Here is a 24,148-nt window from a genome sequence, read left to right as displayed (position 1 = left end):
AAAAATCTTTATTTAAATGACCAATTAGTTTTCATACCATTAAAACGGTCATGAAGATGTAAATACTTGTTGATCTATGTCCTTATACTTTTTATTCAGGGACAACTGGTTAGGTTAGAGAGGGTAGATCGTGCAATTTGCATTTTTTTCTTTTTACATGCATGTTTGATTTTCTAAATGGATTTCCTGCTCTCGTTAAAATGCTATGATAATTGGCCTGCCGGTAGCTGAACAACTAATTGAGTGAACATCTCCGGAACATGGATGAAATATTCGGACTCTGAAATTAGATTGGATTGGTTACTTATTCAAAGTCTGGGTCTTCCAGTGGAACACCAAATAAAATATTTAGAGAGTGGATAGATGTGAAAGTGTCACTCTGCAACCTTGAGTTTTAAGTATTTTTGTAACCATAGATACAGCTTTTTGTTTTTGGCAGCGTGGCAAAGCTTTTGAAGGGCAAACAGGCATTTATTTCCCTTCCTAGTCGATATTGATGTATTGATTTAGCCTCGACATTTTTAAAGATAAAGTCATCTCATTACGGAAAGATGTCTTGTCTCGAACAGTGTAGCGGCCCATGGGACACACTAGGAAGCTAAAGCTAGAGTTTGGCCATGCTGATAATGAGCCTGATCAGTTGCTACTGGCGATATTCTCTAATTGAAGTGTTCTTTAAGCTCCCACCACACGGTCCTTCCTTCCTTCCATTTTTTGTTTCCCCTCCTCCTTCCCACTTGGTCACTCAGCCAGCTACTGCTTTATCCTCTCTGAGCAGCGGGTAGTTGATTAGAGTGGCTGTTCTGCCTTGCCAACGAAAAAAGGTTACATAGGCGAGGGTAGTAGTGTCTAGATTAAAAAATAAGAAGTTTCAAAAATGTTTCTCTTGTGAATTGAATTCTGCAAGGTTCTGAAAGTTCTTTGGTTCATTAGTTAATTTATTATTATATGCTTATTCATATTTTACCTAGATTCAGTAGAATTTTAGGAAAAAAGTCTATTCCTAACTGTTTATGGCACACTCATTTAACTGCCATTGACAGCTCCAGACGTCCAATCCATTGCCCCCCCCCCCCCCCCCCCCAACACCAGGATCCAGTCAATAACAAACGCATGCAGCAAAAAAAACATAATATAGTTTTCATAATTGCATCTCGGTCGAACAGTTCATAAAAAATGTTGCTGTTTATTGTTTTTGTGCAACCACAACTGGATAACTCAATTCCGTCTCCACAGCACAATGGGAATGCTCCAGATCCTCGTGGCCATGTGTATCCTCATAGGTTATTCTATCACAACATCCAGCTTCTCCCTCTACATTGTGAATGAGCATCAGAATGGCTCCAAGAGGCTACAGCACATCGCAGGCATCAGCGAGCCCCTCTATTGGGTCATTAACTTCCTTTATGACATGGTAACAGCTAATTGACTGGTCTATAAATCATTAAAATAACATATCCTTCATTTAATAACTGATACCATCAAATAATTTGCCAGAAATTCATTATGACCTGGAATATTTCCCACAGATCCTCTATCTGATTCCTGTCAGTTTGACCATCGCTGTGGTTGCAGCCTTCCAGATTCCGGCCTTCACAGAGCAACAGAATTTAGGCGCTGTTTCACTACTTCTGGTGCTCTTTGGGTGAGTTTGCATGCAGAATTCATGTGCAGTCTGTCTTCATTTGTGATGTAAGAGCTTACTGATTTGAAGCACACCGTATCTAATGTGTGCTCTTTACGATAGCTAAATTAGAAATTCCAATACCTGATAGGACTCAGCCCAGGCAGTCAGAGATTCAATCTAGTGTTAAGCTGTGATTTAGGTATTGTCTTTTCTGTCAGACTGTATTCATAGCAGTTAATTAGTTGATGATTTGGTTTATCAAGGAATTGCAGCACGCATGCAGACATTTTTTTGCATAGATGTATAGGACCACCGATGTCAACCAATGAAGTTGTACCATATTAATGATAATTGGCATCGATGTCATCTAAAAATGACTCATGTTTGACAATGGTGGCAACGGCAACATTTCAAATGAAGGCCAATCTTTATCCTCTTTAGTTGTCATCACATTGCCACAGTAGTAATTGGAATTCTCTGTTGCATACAAATCTGAAGCTACATCTGTCCTTGACAATATTTACATCATTTTAATTCTACTATTTACTGTTCACCCTCCTGTGTTTTCCTCTGCTGCCAACGGGCCCTCGATCTTAGGAGGCAGAGTCAGCACTGCGCAACTCATTTATCAGACAGATGTGCAACTCATTTATCAGACAGATGTCCCCCTCCCAAGCAATGAATAATCACATTCCTCCATCTGGCAGCAAGCACCCACCTGGTCTGCTTTGCAGCCGTCATGCTGCTGTTATCTGCTGTGCTTTGGCACCCGTCCTGTGTCTACCAAGCACCTTTTTCCGGGCATGCTTCCCAGATGTAACGTCTCTGTCGGGCTCTGTTTGTCTCCTTGTGCTACTTTTCCCCTTTTAATCTATTTCCCTTGTTTCCCCCCTCTCTCTAGATCTGTTTGTGTTGTTTTGACCCAATCAAATAAACAAGCAGATTATATGAGAGGAAACAGTGGGGCAGAAAATAAAAAGGTTTGAGGGAATAAAGGGAAAAGTTATCCATTTTCCTTTTTTTTTAGTAGCATCGTGGCTGTTTACACTCTTTTGTCTTGTGATTATTTCTCTCTACATTGTGATTTTTTTCTGTTTCTCTGCCTCATTTCCACTGTTTCTAAAATATACATCAAAACACCCTCAACAAGGCATTCTTTTAATGCTTTGGCTGCCATTGATGATTCTACACATCATGACTGTGAGAGGCTGGTAGCAATCATTCTCCTCAGTGGTACATTCACAGCCATTCACCTCAGTTTAAATGAATTGGATATCTATCAATGTCAATGATACGCAAAGAGTTAATTACTATGGAAAAAAAGAGAAAAAAAATAATTTCAAGTGTTATTAGAAGAGATAACCACAGTATTTCAGTTTTTATTTCTGTTAATTTTATTTTTATGAACATTTTATCGATGTGTGTGTATATATATATATATATATATATATATATATATATATATATATATATATATATATATATATATATATATTTAAATTCATAGGAAAAATAATTATATATAATCAATATATACTACACATGCATACCGTTTGGAAATAGTCCCTTTATTCATTATTGAGTTATTTTGACCATGAACATTCAGACAAACAGACAGACATACATAACTATATACATAATCTTTCCCTTAAGAAGGTTTTGATTTCTAGCAGAGGAATTACAAACTGGACCTGGCGTCTGCACACGTGAACATCACATTTTAGGTCATGCGGTATTTTGTATAAAAAATATTAATATTGTGGCCTATAAGGCCAAAAATTGTAATGTAGTATGATAACATAGCTCAAAAGTAGTGTTTCCCTTAGATAGGTAAGATTCACTTTCATCTGGATTTGATTTCTAACCGTAGACTCTTTAGAATAGATGTTCCATTTTTAAAAATGTATTAAGTCATGCTTCTATTGTCAACTCCTCAGGTTTGCCACCTTCCCCTGGATGTATCTTTTATCAGGCCTATTCAAGGATGCAGAGATGGCCTTCATCACCTATGTGTGCATTAACCTTTGCATCAGCATCAATACCATAATGTCCAGCTCGATTCTCTATTTTCTGGGTCAGCGTGTAACAACTAATGTAGAGGTCAGCATCATCTCAGTTTTGTAATCACACAATAACCCTTAGTAGTTACAATGATCTGTTCCACACATAATGACTTATTCCTCTTGTGGTCTCCTTCAGAAAGAGAACATTGAAAATATCTTCAAGATATTGACCAATGCCTTCCTCATCTTTCCTCAATTCAACTTTGGGAATGGATTGATGAAGCTGGCGAGAATGAATGTTGAGGTCCAGGTCCTGAGAGGATATGGGATTGATGCCTACAAGAATCCATACTCTACAGAAGCTCTCGGCTGGATGTTCATCTCCTCCATCATTCTAAGTGTGGTGTTCTTTGCACTGCGACTCTTGCTTAACACGTACCTTGTGCGCAAATTCAGGTGAGAAATACATATATATTTTTATTTGATTTTAATCTGTTTCAAGCATATAATGTTGGTATTATGGGCATCAGTCTACCCCTTTCAAAAGTCATAATTGAATGAAATGAAATGAAATTAAAGGAATTAAAATTTATTAAAATTAATGATCTTTTAATGTAAACCTGTGTTTGTGAAACATTATTTTCTTTCAAAGGCTTTTTGTATTGTGTATGCTTTACAATGAATTGGCATTTAAAAAAAAATCTGTTCTTGTATGGAATGAAGTATATATAGAGAATCAGAAGCAGTACACCTTTTCTCCCATTAGGCAAGAAGTACAATGGAATTGAAATAAAAATGTCAACTCAAATGGACAGTGCAAAAAAGAAACAAATACTAACATGTATTAATTAGTAAATAGGTGTAAGAGAATTCACTGGTGGAAAAAGCTACTACATAAGTAAATGGTTCTTTAGGAACAAGACTAGAGCACAAGCTAGTGTGATTTGGTTTTTTTGTATCATCGTTCATTTGTTTAGAATTATTTTCAACACCCAACGACAATTTTGCATCCCCACCATTTTAGTAATTGGTGTCATCATTTTTCCCTTCTGCACAGGCACCTAATTCTGGGCAGGAAAAAGGTGCCCCAATTAGTTGAGGACGAGGATGAAGATGTCAAAGCTGAGCGATTGAGGGTGGCCAGCGGAGCAGCTGGTACTGACATCCTACAAGTCAACCAGCTCACCAAGATCTATCAGCATCTTAACAAGCAAACCTATGCCGTCAAAAGGCTTTCTCTGGGAATTCCTGCTGGAGAGGTATTCTTGCCAATATAAGACTGCCAACTTAGTCTAGCTTGTCCTTGTGTAAAGTTGGGACCCATTTACTCATTGGCTGCCATTGATGGTGATGGATGAATCAGATTTGCTCTGAAAATCAAATATTTTTACATTGACGAGACCAGGGGTGTCAGACTCGAGTTGGTTTGCGGGCCGCATTAACGTCAACTCGATTTCATGTGGGCCGGACCATTTTAGATATAATATTTAGATTTGTTTTTTATATAAATGGATTAAAAGAAATGGATAAAAGCCCTAATATTCAGTTTTTTGTAGATCCAAAACAATGTTTATTTGAGCTTTTTTTCTTAGTGGGGGAAAATCTATTTTAATCATTATGTTCCATATTAAAGTGGAAAATAGAAAATATTTTTATATATTTTTAGATTTTACAGAATGATTTTTGAACTAAAAACACAGAAAAAAATGATTAAAAAATTACAATTATTGATTTAAAAGGGGGAAAGTCAGGAAATTTAACATACATCTATACTCTTCATTTTAATTTGATCCTAAAACAGAAAGTCGGCACTCATGATTTACTTTCCCGGGCCACACAAAATTATGCGGCGGGCCAGATTTGGCACCCGGGCCGCCATTTTGACACACGTGGACTAGACCGTAACTTTGACCCATTACTACTTACAACACTCAAACTAAGGACAAGATCATTAAATCATCGTACTGTTGCTGCTTTAATGTTATTTCATAAAATTAACATTCCCTGCCATCCTTTCCCAGTCCTAATGGTTTGGATTTCTAAAGCTGGCAATGGTTAATTGCAAAATGTAACTTATTGTATTTTCTGATTCCAAATGTACTGTCTAGAAAGAGGTTAGATATTGAACTTTATGTCCAACATCCTGGTCAAAAGTTCCGGTTTTAATAAATGATCTCTTCCCAAAGTGCTTCGGTCTGCTAGGAGTGAACGGAGCAGGAAAAACAACCACTTTCAAGATGCTTACAGGAGATGCCAGCCCCAGTGCTGGCAATGCGCAGATCAGGGGCTGGGATGGGTAAGCTACCCTTTCATATTTTTTTCATTTTTTAAAAGCATATGCAAGCAAGTGAAATGAAAGCATATGGTACTCATGTGCTTATTCAGATCTTCCGTGATGATGAATGTTTTAGCCATTGTTTTGTTATTGTGAGAGTGCTTAGATTTGTTAGAGTGCCAGATTTGTTACTTGTATTGTCCGTGCCCACAGCAATCCCATGCTAATATTTTCAGGAATCTGTGAATTACTTGTGTAATTCATCGTGTATTTCCGTGCCTTTTGAGAATATAAAAAAGCCTGAGGAATAAAAATCAAGATTAAGAAAAGTGTAGATATTTTTCTTGTTTAAAATAGGAAGATAAACTGAAAAAATAAATAAATACTAGTAGTAGTACTAGTAGTAGTACTAGTAGTAGTACTAGTAGTAGTACTAGTAGTAGTACTAGTAGTAGTACTAGTAGTAGTACTAGTAGTAGTACTAGTAGTAGTACTAGTAGTAGTACTAGTAGTAGTACTAGTAGTAGTACTAGTAGTAGTACTAGTAGTAGTACTAGTAGTAGTACTAGTAGTAGTACTAGTAGTAGTACTAGTAGTAGTACTAGTAGTAGTACTAGTAGTAGTACTAGTAGTAGTACTAGTAGTAGTACTAGTAGTAGTACTAGTAGTAGTACTAGTAGTAGTACTAGTAGTAGTACTAGTAGTAGTACTAGTAGTAGTACTAGTAGTAGTACTAGTAGTAGTACTAGTAGTAGTACTAGTAGTAGTACTAGTAGTAGTACTAGTAGTAGTACTAGTAGTAGTACTAGTAGTAGTACTAGTAGTACTACTAGTAGTAGTACTAGTAGTAGTACTAGTAGTAGTACTAGTAGTAGTACTAGTAGTAGTACTAGTAGTACTACTACTAGTACTACTACTAGTACTACTACTAGTACTACTACTAGTAGTACTACTAGTACTACTACTAGTACTACTACTAGTACTACTACTAGTACTACTACTAGTACTACTACTAGTACTACTACTAGTACTACTACTAGTACTACTGCTAGTACTACTGCTAGTACTACTGCTAGTACTACTGCTAGTACTACTGATAGTACTACTGATAGTACTACTGATAGTACTACTGATAGTACTACTGATAGTACTACTGATAGTACTACTGATAGTACTACTGATAGTACTACTGATAGTACTACTGATAGTACTACTGATAGTACTACTGATAGTACTACTGATAGTACTACTGATAGTACTACTGATAGTACTACTGATAGTACTACTGATAGTACTACTGATAGTACTACTGATAGTACTACTAATAGTACTACTAATAATGATTATAATGATGGTGATAACGATGATAATAATGATAATAATGATAATAATGATAACAATGATAACAATGATAACGAGAATAATAATAATAATAATGATAATAACAATAATAATAATAATAATAGTAATAATAATAGTAATAATAATAGTAATAATAATAGTAATAATAATAGTAATAATAATAATAATAATGTGTTTCATTAAAAAATCTTTTCAGTTTATCTACATCCCATTGTCGGATGTAATGTAGATAAACTGCATTTATGTATGACAAATGATTATGTAGCATAAGTCATTACTCAAATATTCAATCACCTTAAGATTCATTGGCATGATAGGCTTTGCAGTTTAAAGTACTACTCATGAGTCTATATTTGGTACAATGTCCAATTCCCTTCTTAAGTATGCCAAAGACATTTCAAGTGCATCTGTCTATTTTTTGTGTTTCCTCAGGCAACTGGTAGACATTATGGAATGCAGGCACAAGGGAATCAACATCGGCTACTGTCCCCAGGTGGATGCATTGGATAATCTGCTCACTGGAGAGGAGCACTTGTGTTTTTATGCTCGGCTTCATGGTATCTCTGAGAGAGAAATAAACAAGGTAACAGTTAAAGATTGTGTTGTTTTGCCATCATCTTAAAACTGTAATGATTGTAAAAGCAACTGATATGAGGTTGGATTTATCCATGCTGAAAAAAAATCGGCAGGTGCCATGATATTGAGTGTTGTCTTCTGGGTCTTGGGCCCCTTAAAATGTTTCACACTTATTTTGTCAGCATGTAAAATTTTAACCTCATTCTGAGGACTCATTTAAGTGGTCACCAAGGTCCTTCTACTTTATTGTTCTCAAGACCATTGAGCTCTTCCTGTGTTGTTTACTTAAGATGTTTCTCAGAAATATCCAGAGCAAGTGATCAATATATCGTTCAATTTCACATTTACGTATTGTCAGCATTTATTCCTCTTCAAAAATATGTGAAAATTTGATAAATAATTCAGGGAATTTAGTATTTTGTAATCAATCCCACTTAATGGAATACTCATAAAACAACACTGTTCACCAAAGGGCTGTACAAAGCAAAACAATAAAACAAAATACCCAACGACATACCCAAGTGAGAAGGTATGTTTAAAGAGCGGACACCTAAAATGAAGTGAACCAGCAAAGGCAGCTGTATTCCACGTTTTTTTTCTTAACTATTGAAAAAGTGCAGACCTCTCCGTGTGTTATTTTTGTTTTGGAAGTAGCTCATAAGCATTTGTTGACCTAAGGGTGCATACATGATCGATTGGAGCAGGTCGAACAGAAGTGGGGCTGGACCATTTAACCATTTTAAAACAAATCAATTAAAAATGCGGTGGGAGGGAATGCAACGACTTGAAAATGGGTGTAAAGTGCCTTTTTAGTACAATGAAGGCAAGATATTTTCCGTGTGAACAAAAACAGTCATCACCAAAGAACTATAATAAAGCATGAAGGCAGCGAACCAACAGGCTGCTTTTTGAAAGAAAATAAACATTAGGAAAAGCCTATGACACATTCTGGACTTTATTTCCGCTTTTTTTTAGCTGAATATTCATCTTTCAGTGTTATTGACAGTTCTTGACATTCAAATCCATTTTGACTGGAAGGGGTGGGAGCAATATCAAAATAGATTGGAAGCGAACTCTGTCAATGGTAACCAAAGAGTTAATGATGAGAGATTATGTGCTGGCACCAAATCTATTTTGATCTACATGTACCCACATGCTAATCACAAGAGCAAACACTACTTAAATTATTATGTGTTTCAGAAAATGGTTTCACACAAAAAAATATATTTGACCAGTAGGGTGTAGTTTTTAATGTAAATCTGCTATATACATGCTTGTGTTGGCACATGAATGAGAGACTCGAACTTTGTGAGGCATGACAATGACTTTGTCTTACCCATTGAGGCTGCAATTATGTTATTATAGTCCTTTTAGTCTAGTCAGGATTGCAGCAATGGCTGTAATGGACACAGCATGATGACTGAATGGACAAAGATAAAGATGAGGCTGGTGTTCTTCACATGGCGTCTCCTAGTGACTGTCTCCCATTCTTTGTTGTGGATAATGGTGACTGCTTTAATGGTGTCATTACACATTGTCATGGTTCTGTCAGATTTAATGTGCTGGAAAATGTCAGGTGAGGGGAAAAATGATACAGTTGACAGATTTTCCAAAATACCAAAAAAGGCACCAAGCCAAATCCTCAAAATCACAAAATCCAATAAATAAATACATTTGTATCCACAGTGTTTTGATTTGATGCATTAAAAATTCAACAACAATTAAAAGTGATGTTGATTATTAGTGTGTTTGTATATAAAGCCTCAGGATTTGTTTGTGCATTTAAATACTTATTACTTTTCTAAACCTTGCATGTGTACTTCTAGGTGGTAAAGTACCTTCTAAAAAGACTGGAGCTGAACTACTATCGAAACATCACCACTGATGGCTATAGCTGTGGGACACGCAGGAAGCTATCTACAGCTATCGCTCTCATTGGTCATCCTCAGATTTTGCTTCTGGTGAGTTTACACATTTGTGGCCAGTGATGTCTGACATGAAGTGTGTGTGTGTGTGTGTGTGTATACACCTCATGATAGTAACATCTACCATACTTTGAAAGACACTGACTCAGAGAATTTTCTATTTCATGTTCTCCCGATGCTTCCTACTTTTCTATTCTCTTTTTTTGTGTGTGAACCATGACTTGAAAACACTTTCCTCCTCTGAAATGTCAGGATGAGCCAAGTTCTGGGATGGACCCTCGGACTAAACGACACTTGTGGAAAATCATCTCTGAAGAGGTGAAAGGAAAGACTGCGGTCGTCCTCACTTCTCACAGGTTAGAAAACGGCCTTGTTTCTTCATGAGCGGTGTAAAATATTCAAGATAGATAGATTTTTAAGATGAGCGCTTCAACCCTCCGTTATCCTTTTTGAGTTAAAACCTGACCTGTCAACTTCCCCATTTTTGTCTGTATCTCAGCATGGAGGAGTGTGAGGCATTGTGTACCCGTCTTGCCATTATGGTGAAAGGTCAGTTCCGCTGCCTGGGCTCTTTGCAGCACATTAAGAACAGGTTAGTGACCTCTGATTGGCTTTCACACCCTCAATAGTCAATTCGGTTCTGCTCTCGAACTGCTGTAGCTACTTTATCATCCCATTAAACAAACCTCATACCATTACCTTGCTACCATCACTCAAAAATTATAACACTCGGTCCATCTCGTGTCATTATATACAGGTTTGGCAGTGGTTTCACCGTGAAAATGCACTTGGCCGAGTCTGCTAGTGAGGAAGCAATCACTGCCTTCATGCAAAAACGATTTCCCAGCACTTACTTGAAGGTAATCATTACAGTATTTTATGCGTATTCTTTTCATGTTATTTTAAGCCTTTGTGCACAGCTTGTTGCTTGATAATTTTTCTCATGCTCTCGTTTTAACTGTGCCTAATGGTGGCTTTGAGAATTTGAGTAAAATCAAAAAAGGTTTTCATGTAAATGGAGATGGGATGAATATTACCTCGTTCAGGTTAAATTGCTGTTTCAAGTAAAATTGAGATGTGATTTTTCATCATAAATCATAGAAGCAAGTTTGTAAAGAAAACATGTATATGTGAAATTTTTGGAGACTTTAAGATGCCGTATCTTTCCACAAGTCTAGGTAAAGTAGAAAATCATAGATTATGGTAAAAAAAAGATTCTTTCTTTGTTTCTATTTTATGATCTGCTCAGCCTCAAAAAGGGCACAGATTTAAAATACAATGTTTCAAAATGTAATATTTTATCTCAAAACAATACTAAATAATGAACTACTTATGGGAGCAGATACCTATGCTACAATTGGTCTAATACAAATCATTTATAAACGTTGACATTCATAGAACAATTCATGTTCATGTTTATTTTCAGGAACAACACTCTTCTAAGACAGAGTACCATGTTCGTTATGCCCATGGAGGGGTAGCTGACATTTTCCAACATTTGGAGTGCAACAAGGTCTCTCTAATGATCAAACATTTCTCTGTGAGCCAGACCACCTTGGATGAGGTAAGAATGAAGCATCAACTGGGAATACGAACCATCATGTAGATGTGCATAGAGTAGATGCCAGCAAGTGACAGAAAAGTGTTAGCAGGGTAAAGTGGGACAGTCAAGAAAGCTTGAGTGGGAGTCAAAGACAGAGTAAGGAATATAAAATTGAGGCAGAGGAAAGCTGGTACGTTGCAGGGCATGCCTGAGGGAAAATAAATGGAATATGAGTTGAGGGGAGAATTCATGCACACAGTGTTGATTTTCTGCTCTTCTGGAGTTGTTGGATTGGAAGATACCACTTGTGAAGAAACAAGAGGGATTGAATTCTCAATACAAGAAAAACATTAGCGTATTTCAAGAGGGAGGAAAGAACATTACAATGATGATAATATGATTGGTCTACCTCAACAGGTATTTATCAACTTCGCCCTGGGGAATATTCACAGCAAAGGAGAGGATGATGACCTGAACTCCATACGTGACATAACAACATAGATAAATGAGAATATTCATGTATCTGTCATTCATATAGTTCACGAGAATGTAATATTAGACTGTAAATCTACCATGTTTTAAAATTGTGTATAACTCCTTTGATAATCAATGTCAAGACTATTTCTTTAAGGTCAATCAAATGTTATTCTTACTCTTTTATTCAAATCATTCACATGGATGCACAGATGAATATTTATTGATGGTGTTTACCTATTTTTTTTTACTGGATTTAGTAATCTGGATTTGTAAGAAGAGTACAATTTTTCACAATGCTTGTCCATTGTTTTTACTGAATTTTACCTCTTCGCTGCAATATATTCAACATCACAAATATAGCAACACAACAATTTTTAATATGCGTTTTTTTAATATTCCAACTCATTAGTCCTTTATGTATGTCCTTTTTTAAAAAGAATGACTAATATATCCTCTTCTGCACTTTTAGGTCATATATCATGGCCTTGAAAATATAGATTAATATATAGTTTATATGGCTGATTACAACTTTTCAGCATAGGTTGTACTATAACTGGATTTCTTTTGTTAGTATTAAGGTACTTTGCCTCACCATATTGCTGAAAAATCTTAATAAACAATACAATGCAGTGGTGGATGTGGGTTTATTTCATTTCCTTAGTGAGCTTGTCCCAATGGTAGTCCAATTTGATCAGTTCCATTGAGAACATTATTCATTTAGCAATAAAGAACAAATGAATAAATGTAGTATACAAAAATGTACTGCCTCTTTCTAGGCTATATTTTTGGTTGCATTATATAAGGACATAAACAATACATTAATTTCAAAAGATGTGTTGGAAATGCTTAGATTCCTCTCTTAAGCAGAAATTTCAATGGCATACTATACTACAAAATATTCTAATAGAAATTAGCTGGTTTCTGAGTAAGCATGTAGGTGTCGGTGTCTCTCCGGGCTTTCGTGGGTTTTCTCCGGGTACTTCCGATTTCCTCCCACATCCCAAATAAACATGCAGGCTTCTCTTTTTGCCCTGCGATTGGCTGGGCACCGATTCAGGATGCCCCCGCTTGGTGCCCATAGCTAACTGTGATATTGTTGTGAGGATAAATGAATGAATGAACCTGTAAGTCACAGGTGTCAAAGTGGCGGTCTGGGGACCAAATCTGGCCCACCACATCAATTTGTGTGGCCTGGGAAAGTAAATCATGAGTGTCGCCTTTCTGTTTTAGGATCAAATTAAAATGAAGAGTATAGATATATATTACATTTCCTGATTTTCACCCTTTTAAATCAATAATTGTAATTTTTTAATCATTTTTTTCTGTGTTTTTAGTTCAAAAATCATTTTGTAAAATCAAAAAAAAAATATTAAAAAAGCTCAAATAAACATTGTTTTAGATCTCTAAAAAACTGAATATTCAGGGATTTTAATCCAGTTCTTTTAATCCATTTATAAAATAAAAATCTAAATATTATATCTAAAATGGTCCGGCCCACGTGAAATCAAGTTGATGTTAAAGCGGCCCGCGAACCAACCCGAGTCTGACACCCTTGCTGTAGGTAGTGAATCGCGAATATGCGGGGGATAGCTATTGGAAGTTTACAGGAAATTACGTTGAGGGAACATCACATCGACGCGTGGTGGGCATAATCAGGAAATGAATTAACATTCCCGCAAATTTTTAAAACGGAATAAACTTGGAAGGGGCGATTTGATCAATAATGGATTCATGTGATGGGCCAACAAACGACTGGAAACACATGAAAGAAGCTGGTGCAAACTTTCGACGACTGCTTCTGTGTTCAAAATGGTAAGTTAATGACGGCCTTCTCGTCTTGTATATCCGCTCACTACTTGTGCTTTTCTTTATGAACGAGTACATTTTGGCATGGAATAGTGAAAAACATGACAAATCACTGTTTTAAATGCTCAAGAAAGCCATCTACATAGGTTTTGGACCATATCTCATCATAGTTTGCAAGCAAAACAAAACATCTCTCCCTGCAAGGCTTCGAGTAATCTTATGACGTCTTGTTTTGTTAAGGTGACACTTTTCTGTTACCTTAGTGACGTTTAATAGGAAAAAGTGGGAAAAGAGTTTATAAAGAGTTTATAAAGTGCTTTGTTTATAATGGTCGATCGCTTCTGTTTTCTTTTCAGTTCTCGGTTAATGAAGGATCCTGTTTGCCTCGGAACATGTGAACACATGCTATGCAGGTAAAGTGTCCATTACTCTGAGCCTTGCAAAAGAGCACATTTAACTGCAAATTATGTTTCAACAGCTTTACAGTGTTTGGTATTCATGTGTGCATGCTGATTTATTTATATCGGCAAACGTTTTGGAATTGAAAGCACTCAACAACATACAGCACACAGGAAATAGTTGCACACCACATTAAAAGAGAAATGCAAGTTAACCAGCAGTAATACACACTACTCATGCACGTAGTAAAATGCAAATGCTTTTAAAATATTTTTGCAATGTGCAAATATTAGCTTTGATTCTAATAGATGTGGAGTGCATATACCTCAAATCAGTAGCGGTCTGTGCATTTTCTCGTAGCTTTGGCTTTAAATCAACACAACAATATATTTGCTTGTGCAGCTCGCTCCAGATACAGTTTGGTAGCTCTGGCTAATCACTAGCCAATCGTAGTTGGTGAAAGCGATGACGTATCCTTACGCCTGCGAGAAGGCAATGACGTATCCCTAGGCGTGCGAAAAGGCATTGTGGTGTTGCCAACTCGAAATCTGATTGGTTAAAGCAACAGTCTTATCAACGCTTGTTTAATGCAGCAAAGCCTGCAGAACTGATTGTGAAGGCCTTGAGGCAGATTTCTGACCCTGGCAACAAATAATGGCTGAAATGTGATTGTTTAAATGCTTCAATATGAAAACACACATCTGGAAGCAGTGCAACCAGGGGGAAAAGCAATGAAAGGTAGCTAACAGACAATTTGGAATTATTTATTTATAAGTATTGATGGACAAAATATAATATATGATTCAGATATTTCTTAGGCCAGCAGAGAAGGCCTTGAAGGCCCTGACGGTCTGCCACTGCCTCAAATATAAAACTTACCTCGAATAAATTCTTTGATGTTCAAGTCAAAATGGAATGGATCTCTAGTTCTGTCACTGGCTACCAATGAATTAAATGAGTGCCCTATAAAAACTTAACAATAACGTATTGTGTGTATTTGATTTATTTTTTTCAACGATCATTTTCATCAGTCAATGAGAAATAGACGTCTAGGACCGTCCTTGGCAGTTAAGGCATATTTTCTTTATAGGTCGTGTGCTGGCCCAAAGGCAGGAGATGGTTGTGTCATTTGTCAGAGCCCTTCCTGGGTAAAAGACATTCAAATCAACAGGCAGCTCAGCAGTATCGTAACCCACTTCTGTGCCTTGGATTCGACATTAAACCCCGGTGAACAATCAGGTATATGTTGCTTGGCTATAAAATGCCTCCTCTCAAATATGTTTTTATTTTCTTTCCTTCCATTGCCATGGTGGCAGACTCAAATATTTACATTATGGCACTGTGTGTGGACAGTTTTATCTTTATTTTCCTGCAGCATCCCTCTAATGACTATAATTATGGAATGTAATTAATCATGACCGCGTTTGTGCACAGACCATGTGGTGGGTATACAAACAAAGCTTATAGTGGGATTATTTTACTGAGAAATTGCAAAGCTATGTTTATGCCAGTTTTGTGCTGCAAGTCTGGTTTGGAATTAAGGAGCTTCTGACCATATGAAACTCTTGTAAACAGAAGTTGAAGGTTCTTAGATTTGATTAAAACATTTTGAAGTACTGGTTAATAGATTTGAATAAAGAATATTTCTAAGATTGTTCTTTGAGTTGAATATATATATTTTTCTCATTATCTAGACTCCCTTGAAGGAATGCCGCCAGAAAATGAGAACACCATCTTAAAACACAAGAAGAACTTCAAGATTTGGTTCAGCCCTCGGAGCCGCAAAGTTCGCTGCATTGTGGAAAAAGCTCCAAAAGTCTTAATACCTGAGAGCAAGAAAAAAACAGCTGAAGCACAGCCTAGTGCTTCAATGGCTAAAGTCAGTGACATGACAGTTTTCAATTTCGCCTCGTCTTCTCAGGACTCTTGCTCCTCTTCTCCAACAGCCACCAAAAGGAATAATAGGGAAAAGAGGACAAATGAAAGAAACACTGGTAGAAAAAAGAAAACGGTGCGAAGAGCCACGAAGAAACGACCGAAACTGACAGTAAAAAAGACACTTGCTGTTATAAACAAGCAATGGATGATGACAGAGGATGAAAGTTCCATAGTGAAATCAGTTGAGAGGAGGTCAAATAAAAAGGTTTCCTTCCTGAGCCCTGCTGAAAAATGTGACAATGATCCCAACCTTGTCCCTGGCGATGCAAACTTGAAAGACAGTCTTGCAGAACGGAGTAGCGCTGCACATACCAACCCAACCTTGCTTTGTCAGAATGAATCAGACAGTGTTAAGAACGCACTACTGGGTTCTGACTCCATCCCAATAATGTCGGACATAAAACAGGCCAACCTAACATCTCCACAGCGTTCCTCGAAACGTTCAAGATTGGAGGATGCAGTTAACACCCTGGAGACCACACCCAAAAGGAAAATAGTATCATTGGGCACCTGTCGAAAATCACTTGGTCAAGCATCTCCTACTGATATCAATATTCAGTCTTTTTCCAATACTAATAGTAAAAGAACACCCCAAAGAGATGGAGGTGAAAGTCCCCCAGGTGCAAATATTGTGGGTAGAAAAGCTCCCTCTTTATTGAGACGCTGTAACTCAGGGAGCCCAGCAGTCCTGAAGAAAAACCACAAAGGAGAGACCCTGCTACATTTAGCTGCTATAAAGGTAGGCTTTCTGATAGTATTAATATTTAGTGAAAATACAGATGCTTAATTGAGCTAAGAAATTAATTGCTGCTCTTATTACTATTTTCATTTTATAGCAAGGTGTACTTTGTAAATGAAAATATACTTAATGTAGTTTTTTGGTGAATAAAGGTTTAAAAATAAATTCAGGATAAGTCAATGCAGTCTTACTGGTCACAGAGTAAACTGGTCATCTATTCTTCCTTGGGTGAAATGTGATCTACTCTTTTTTTAATTTAGAAGCATCTGGTGCTGCATGTGTGATTTATGCTTCAGGGTTCCAATCTCTAGCTACCTCATCATGTAGTTCCAATTGACGTATCTTTTCTTACTTTCTCATTTTCAAACATTTCAGGTGATGCAGAGATTCCTTAATAATCATTCTTCCAAATAAAAATAAAATGGAAGACAGATTTAGGTTGAAATAAGTTGATAAGTTTCCAAACATTTTTTTCTAAATTCTGTTAACTTAAAGGGACAGGGTTTTGTTGGTTAGTAGGCTTTTGCAAATGCTGTATCTGGTTATCATATATGCCACTAAAGCACAAAATACACGATTTCCAACAAAGCAAAGAAAATTGCTTTTGAATATGTTCCTTGCCTTGCTATCTTGAGTTTTGTAGATCTTAGGTAACTTGTTCAATGGCGGGCATACTGTCAGATGTTTCACTTGACTATTCCTCGTATCTGTGCTGGTGGAAATCAAATGCGATTCTCTATTTTTGGTCTGTTTTTCACAAAACTTGCTTTCTGATTAGCACTACAGTGCTCTTTATTTTTGGTCTCTAGACTACCTGGCCATGTTTTGTTTATCCATTGTTATTGGTTTCTACAGGGGGATGTTGAGAAGGTCAATGAACTACTGGACCAGGGAGCTGACCCAAACTTGAAGGATAATGCAGGATGGACACCTTTGGTAAATGCATACATCCCATCTCTATCCAATCATAATTTATTAATCAGGTGTGGCAGTCTTTATTTCAGGGGGTGGCACACTATTCCACAAAGGGTGGGTGCAGATTTACGTTCCAACCCATCAAGGGTACAGCTTTTCACCAATTTGGTGTCCTACAAATGTAATCATGAATTGCAGTCTTCTTGTTTCTGCAGAAACCTCATTGGTTATGCTGTCTATGCTGGATCGGTTGGAACAAAAACCTGTACCCACACTGGCCCTTGAAGAGCCGTTTGCCCACCCATGCGTTATATTGTCTCCCAATTGCTGTAAGAAAGTATTGATTGGAATGTCTGAATTTGCATTTTGTCTGGTGACTCCAGGCAAAACCTTGAGTGTAGCTCAACAATGGCCTAGATTCAACTTCCTCCCCAGTTTCTGTTTAACATCCCACTTTGAGCTCATTTGCTTGAAGGAAGGCTGTTCTACAGCTGTCTACTTTGGCTGTAACTGAAAGAGTCGCAATCCACCGGGGCTTTTTGAGCTGTAGAAATTCTATCTTTGCCACTATTATAGAAGCCCTTCAGACCGCAGTTGCATCTTCAGATGGTCCTCTTGAAGAATTTTAATTTTGCCACTTTGATGCTGATGTTTTAGATAGCCACCTCCTTGATGATGTTGATTCAGAAGGGTCAATTTTATTTTTCTTCCATTTTCAGCATGAGGCTTGCAACCTGGGTCATCTGATGGTAGTGGAGGCACTATTATCAAGGGGGGCCCTGTTAAACACTCCCGGCTATGAAAACTACTCTCCACTTCATGATGCTGTGCGAAATGGGCACATAGACATCGTCAAATTGCTGCTACAGTCTGGAGCCTCACAGAGTGTGCTGTAAGTTGTGTTTTTGTTTCTTTTATACTGGCATGCTTTTGCTTTTACGGTTCAGGATAAAGACGTTACGTTGTAAGCGCGAGTCACTGGCAAGCAATTTTTAGCCTGGAAAATAAATGAATTGCCTATTCTCGATAAATACAAGGCCTTATGGCAAAGAGGTCCTTGAAAAAGCCAGGTGCAATGGAGTCTGTTGTGGCCACAAATTACAAATTGACAAAGGAATAGTTAGAATACAGAGGGCTGGAGGATGACCATCACTGTTTTCTTTCCTAAGCCATCTGAACGATCAATCTGTACGATCAATCTGCACCCATCATGCGCTGTCGTCTCTCTGCCAATTCACTGTCTCATCACGTTGATAGGACTCGATTCCTTCTATATTCTTTCTGCTAGTGTTCTGTATTTAAGGGAAAATGCACCAAATGAATCCATTTTGGTGCAAGGTAAATATGCAGTCTGTGAGCTTACCATTTTCTGATTCTGTTCATACGTACAATCAGTAAAAGCCATTTAGGACATCTGCCTATGGAATCTAAATGAAGGCTTGGCATGCAGCTTTTGTAAATATATAACCACAGATGTTCTCTGTGGTTATGTCATGTCATGTTAAAGGATGAAATTGTATTCATGTTTAACTCCCCTGCCTGCATTGGCGACAATAGACGGACAATCCATTTGAAGGGGGAGGGCTGGCAGCGAATGAATGATTAAAGCGAATGTTCACTCGCTGCCCTCCCATTCCAATTGGATTAGACACCTACTAGTGATAGTGATTTACCACTTCTGCCACCGTCAGTTGCAGCCAATAAGTTAATCATAAGCAAATTTTCCAAAATATATTACTCTGGCCTTTAATGCTTTCAGTTTTGCTGTCTGAAATATCCATTAATCTTTTTTGCACAGATTTTCATTCCTTTCAATGTCTCTTTCATGGACAAAATCAAAGAAATGGGCTTTTCTGGGTTTTTGTGATCTATCTAGTGCCATTGCAACTATTTCTTCCCATGACTTTGACAAGTGCTGCTGTAGAACCACTTATGGCTTCCTCACTCTTCTATTTTGGAGCAATAGCTTGTGAAAGATTGTTCGTGACTGCCATCCCCACTCTTTTTTCCCCCCACTTCTCCTGAGCAGCAGCATAAATCGGTTTGTGTGTGCGTAAAATTGTGTCAGGCAAACTCAGTGTTTGTTTGTGTATTTGCTAATGTTGTGAGAGGTAAGAATACAAATGAAACATTTTATAGACCAGTAGACCTATTAATTGTCCCCGAGGTGTTTGTCTTTGCTGACGTCCAATTTTTCCAGAGACAACCAGCTGGGCTTGGTCCTTTTACTTTAATGTTTGTATATTTCACTTTATTATTTTAATGTGACAATTGCCTTTATCAATACTTTTATATTAAATATAAGTCTTTGGTATAAATAGGGTTGTCCCGGTCACATATTTTTGCACGTGACCCCTTAGAAATTGAAATTAAACTAAAGACAACTGAGCAGATCAAAGGCTCAGCCGCCAAATTCAAAGTAGCATTTTTCTAACCTTTGTGAACTTTGACCCGTTTACTTCTGATCACCTGCCCAGCAATACTGAGTCAAATAGACTAATCCATCATAAAGTTATGGTGAAATTGTTTTTCTGACATCTTTGGGCCCTGTACTCCCAGGTTTTTTTTAATCATCATTTAAGTTTCCTTTTTGCAAACATCCTAGTAGTTTGACAATAATCCCTTTATTCATTCTTGAGTTACCTTGAACACACTTGGAGACAAATACAGCCGAATACAAGTACAGTGGTACCTCTACATACGAGCAGCTCGAGATACGAGGAAAATTTCGAGCAAATAATTATCTCTAGATACGGGAAAAATCGAGATGCGAGAAAGCCAGGTGGCCAAGACATGAGAGGCTGTTTATCATTGTAGCGCACTGTCTTTTTTGCCGCATCTCTTATGGGCGGAGCATGCATTTGGAGGTGTTGCGCGAACTTGGTAGTGAGGAGAAGGTGGAAGAGGGGGCCGCCTGGCTACAAAGGATATCAAAGACATGCCAGCGAAGTGGCAAGAGTTTTCTGATTTTGTAGAAAATAGGCACCCTGACAAGCTGGCAAGTGGTCGCGCGTTATCGTATTGTGAGGACATTTGTGCGCGTCATTTTCGAAATATTTTGAAGGGAAGGCAAAAACAAACAACTCTTTTAAAAACTCCTGCTGAATGTCCGGGTAGAGACAACCCGGAGAACAAAGGTAAAAAAAACAAAAACAAATTTAAGTTAATTTAAATTTGTTTGTTCTGTTACGAGTGTGTTGCCGTGGAAAGTCCCCCCCTCACCCCCTGCCTCTCTCTACCCGCCGCGAAATCTGTCTAATTTTAATTCAATTAAACACATTGTATTACTATTAAACCACTAGTTATGTGTTACTTTGTTAATAGATGGCGAATTAGAAGAAATGAAAAAAAAATCCAATCCAATATCCTGTTTTGGTGTTTTTTCAGAGGTTTGGAACGAATTAATTTGTTTTTAGTTCATTTCAATGGGAAACGTTCGTTCGAGTTACAAGAAGATCGACATACGAGCTCAGTCCCGGAACGAATTAAGCTCGTATGTAGAGGTACCACTGTATATATAATTTCCACCTTCCCTAAGCTTCACCCACTGGTGGAGGTCATGAATGCATCCAAAACAGAGAAACTTTTAAATTTTGATACCCTAAAATTGACATGAGTGGGATTTCTAATCACGTGATAGGATTGGGAACATCTCCCAAAGAAAAATGAATCTTGGGTAATTTAGTGTAACACTAGGCCTGGCACTGTGATCTGTCTTTAACAAACCTAAGTACTGTACCTATGCTCCATATAAACTATAATTGACATTTTAAATGTTCTTTACAGTAATCTTCATGGCAAGCGGCCTGCAGACTATGTGGTAAGCCGGGAGATGCTCGACATTTTCCAGGAAACATCTGGGAAATCCCAAGATCCTCTTACATCTATGGACAGTCCGGGCAGTCTCTCTCTAGTATGTATACTTGTTTTGTTTCCTTTCTAATTACATATTTTTTGTCTGCAGTTTTAATTCTAAATTGCCTGTCCTCTTGTAGGGGGATAGTTGTGTGAAGCAAGATGAAATTGTTTTGTTCCTGTCAAGCAAGTTGCCGCAAACAGGCCAGCATCAGTTTGTCAAGCTGACCCAGCTTTTGGACGCAAAGATAACGACATCTTTTAATACTTCAGGTAGGATTTTTACCTTGTAGACTAAAAAAAAATGATTTTTAATATTTGTCTCCTTTTAGACAAACTCTTCATTTGCGAATACGGGATGAATAAAGTTATCCAATCCAATCCAATTACAGTCTGAGTGCACAGTTTCACTCACATTTACACTGCGATACATGGAAGGCTGTGCTCATCAAAACTTGATTTTAGTCCTGGGGCTAGGAACATAATTAATTATAACTAGTAATATGCTGTTTGGAGTACTGTTTTTCTTATATTATTACTTTTGTTTTACATGTATGGTCCATGAAAACCCATTGCTACATTTTTAAAACTGCTTACAAATAAAGCAAAAGGAGTCCTGGTACCACCTGTTCCAACTAAAGGAGAGGAAAAATAAGAAATGCAATCTTTGAAATGCTTTGAGATATCTAATTACAAAAAAAGAGTTGTTACTGTTATAAATTGTTTATCATGGCTCCTTTCATAATTTGTTTAATTAAAAAACAAAAGTTTGTGATTCTTTGAGTTTATTTAAGAGAGGGACAACACATATTTATCAACATAAGTAAATATGCAAGATCATATGAGTTTATTTAGAATAAGTATTTAATGGTGCTATTAGAGGTTCTTTGATATTTTAGAACTGTTACATTCATACTAAATGCATCTTTTGCTTTGGGACATTTGAGGCCAGTCGCAGCTTTGTCAACACATGACTTCGAAACTATGTGCAGCTTGAGAATGATTTTATCGGTGTTCAGTGGTGTTGGTGGAATATATTCTAACTGAGGAATGTTGTTTGATGTCAGTTCTTTAAAGGAGTCTATAAAATAATCATTTAAAGTTGTAGCAAAAGGCGATCAGGCGTAATGTCGTCTTGAGAAGATTTAAGTCTTTATGGGGCGCTTTATAGTGCGTAAAATTCTGGTGTTTTACTACATTAATGTCAAACAGTTCTGTTGTTTAAACAAGATTATATGTTGCTATTTCCCAGTAAGTCATATCATCGTGCCAGAAGAACTCCTCCCGCGCACTTACTCCATCCTCCTCGGACTTCTTGCTGGCTGCTGGATTGTCAAGTACAGCTGTGAGTAAATGTAATATTGAGTAGTTTCCCATTTGATTGCCATTTGGAAAGTCCTCATCAAATTTTAACTACATTCTTCTAATTACACATGTTTTACAAACTTGTGAATTCTGGTCTTTTGCATCTCCTAATATGTGATTTGTGTACGCTTGTCTGGAAATCTAAGAGTAAGAGTTCTAACTTTCATGAATGGCAGATTGTTGTAACAGATGCTGCACAGCTTGAATACCAAATTGACTCTTCATCTTGCCTATATTTTCCTTTGACCTTGGAAACAATTCTGACCCACTTAACAACAATTCTTAGATGTTGTGCTTGTGTAAACATCAGTTATTTTGACAGCTTCAGGTATTGTTTAACTAACACATTGTGAGGGATAAAACAATTTCAGTATTAGACAAATTTAACATATCTGATCTTTTTACTCACTTTTTGGAGGTAGTAACAAGCCAGCCACCCTCCTTGTACTAAAAGTTAAAAAAAATTTTTTGCTGATTTGTACGGCATCATGCCAGCGCCCAGGAATACTGCATCTAGTAAGTGTAATTACTTGAGCGTGTCTATATCGGGTTGCGTGACTGCCTGAGTTCTGTTATTCACCCCCGGCAAGTCCATTTGAGCCACAATTCTCATTTTAATGTGCGGTTGCTTTACGTAGTGGAATATGCCGAGAGAGGAAAAAAATGTTTTTTCCTTTTTCACAGGCTGAGCACCCGACACAGCTTGTCTCCCCTGTGACAGTGACTGTGACATGCTATCTGTTTTTGTCCATGTGCCCGAGTCCTTGCTCACATAAGGCAGTTGAGCTGTCATTGCCACCTGTCTTGGTGCGCTACTGCTGTCATGCTGACCGAGACCTGGCATGCCTTTTGATTCCATAACAACCTCAAAGTGCATTTTAGTTTAAAACTTTCTCAAAACACAAAACAATACTCAATTGATACACTCAGTTTTAGAACAAAGATTATGAAATTCAATTACATCGCTTGTACAAAACTTGGATAATGGCCTGAATTATTGGTCCAGGCAAAGAAAACAAATGTTGAACAATCTTAGTTTACGCTACATCTCTACCCTAAAACATATATAGGTAATATTCCGATCACTTGTAATTTTTTTTCAGTTTTTCTAAGGTTTTATGAATTTTTCAGACAACTATTTATTTTGTCATTTTTTTAATCCTAAATCTTCCTTCTGTTATGCATTCATCTTATCTGATGGTCTCCACATCTAAGTTTATCTTGTGAATCTACACCTACTCTCTCCTTTGTGTATATTTAATCAAGACCATATATGAAATAGGTTCCGCATCAAAAATGGTACTCTATAAAATTGTTTATACAGCTATATATTTAAAAAAATG

General features: G+C 37.2%; 2 protein-coding genes across 7 annotated transcripts in view; both read left to right on the top strand.

The window, feature by feature from the left end:
* Nucleotides 1–12,417, top strand: part of abca12 (ATP-binding cassette, sub-family A (ABC1), member 12) — a 52,646-nt gene extending 40,229 nt beyond the window's left edge. Inside the window, exons 59-71 of the mRNA XM_077616600.1 lie at nt 1,237–1,414; nt 1,530–1,645; nt 3,565–3,727; nt 3,827–4,086; nt 4,688–4,889; nt 5,817–5,926; nt 7,700–7,850; nt 9,670–9,804; nt 10,021–10,124; nt 10,268–10,360; nt 10,526–10,628; nt 11,195–11,332; nt 11,729–12,417. Of these exons, the coding sequence (XP_077472726.1) occupies nt 1,237–1,414; nt 1,530–1,645; nt 3,565–3,727; nt 3,827–4,086; nt 4,688–4,889; nt 5,817–5,926; nt 7,700–7,850; nt 9,670–9,804; nt 10,021–10,124; nt 10,268–10,360; nt 10,526–10,628; nt 11,195–11,332; nt 11,729–11,812 (1,837 nt within the window). The 3' untranslated portion in view covers nt 11,813–12,417. The remainder of the gene's footprint in view (nt 1–1,236; nt 1,415–1,529; nt 1,646–3,564; nt 3,728–3,826; nt 4,087–4,687; nt 4,890–5,816; nt 5,927–7,699; nt 7,851–9,669; nt 9,805–10,020; nt 10,125–10,267; nt 10,361–10,525; nt 10,629–11,194; nt 11,333–11,728) is intronic.
* A 991-nt stretch (nt 12,418–13,408) lies between these two features.
* bard1 (BRCA1 associated RING domain 1) overlaps nt 13,409–24,148 on the top strand; it is a 35,289-nt gene continuing 24,549 nt past the window's right edge. For all 6 annotated transcript variants that reach the window (XR_013304660.1, XM_077617582.1, XM_077617581.1 and 3 more), the window contains exons 1-9: nt 13,409–13,600; nt 13,951–14,007; nt 15,084–15,232; nt 15,688–16,670; nt 17,526–17,606; nt 18,305–18,477; nt 21,372–21,498; nt 21,581–21,713; nt 22,693–22,785. Coding sequence is in view for 5 of the 6 variants with exons in the window: in XM_077617582.1 (XP_077473708.1) it covers nt 13,512–13,600; nt 13,951–14,007; nt 15,084–15,232; nt 15,688–16,670; nt 17,526–17,606; nt 18,305–18,477; nt 21,372–21,498; nt 21,581–21,713; nt 22,693–22,785 (1,885 nt within the window). In the remaining variant the exon portion in view is untranslated. The remainder of the gene's footprint in view (nt 13,601–13,950; nt 14,008–15,083; nt 15,233–15,687; nt 16,671–17,525; nt 17,607–18,304; nt 18,478–21,371; nt 21,499–21,580; nt 21,714–22,692; nt 22,786–24,148) is intronic.

The sequence above is a fragment of the Stigmatopora argus genome, chromosome 13 (genome assembly GCF_051989625.1).
Source record: "Stigmatopora argus isolate UIUO_Sarg chromosome 13, RoL_Sarg_1.0, whole genome shotgun sequence".
NCBI classification, from domain to species: Eukaryota; Metazoa; Chordata; class Actinopteri; order Syngnathiformes; family Syngnathidae; genus Stigmatopora; species Stigmatopora argus.
Note: the sequence above shows the minus strand (reverse complement) of the source record. Positions and strands in the feature narration are given on the sequence as shown.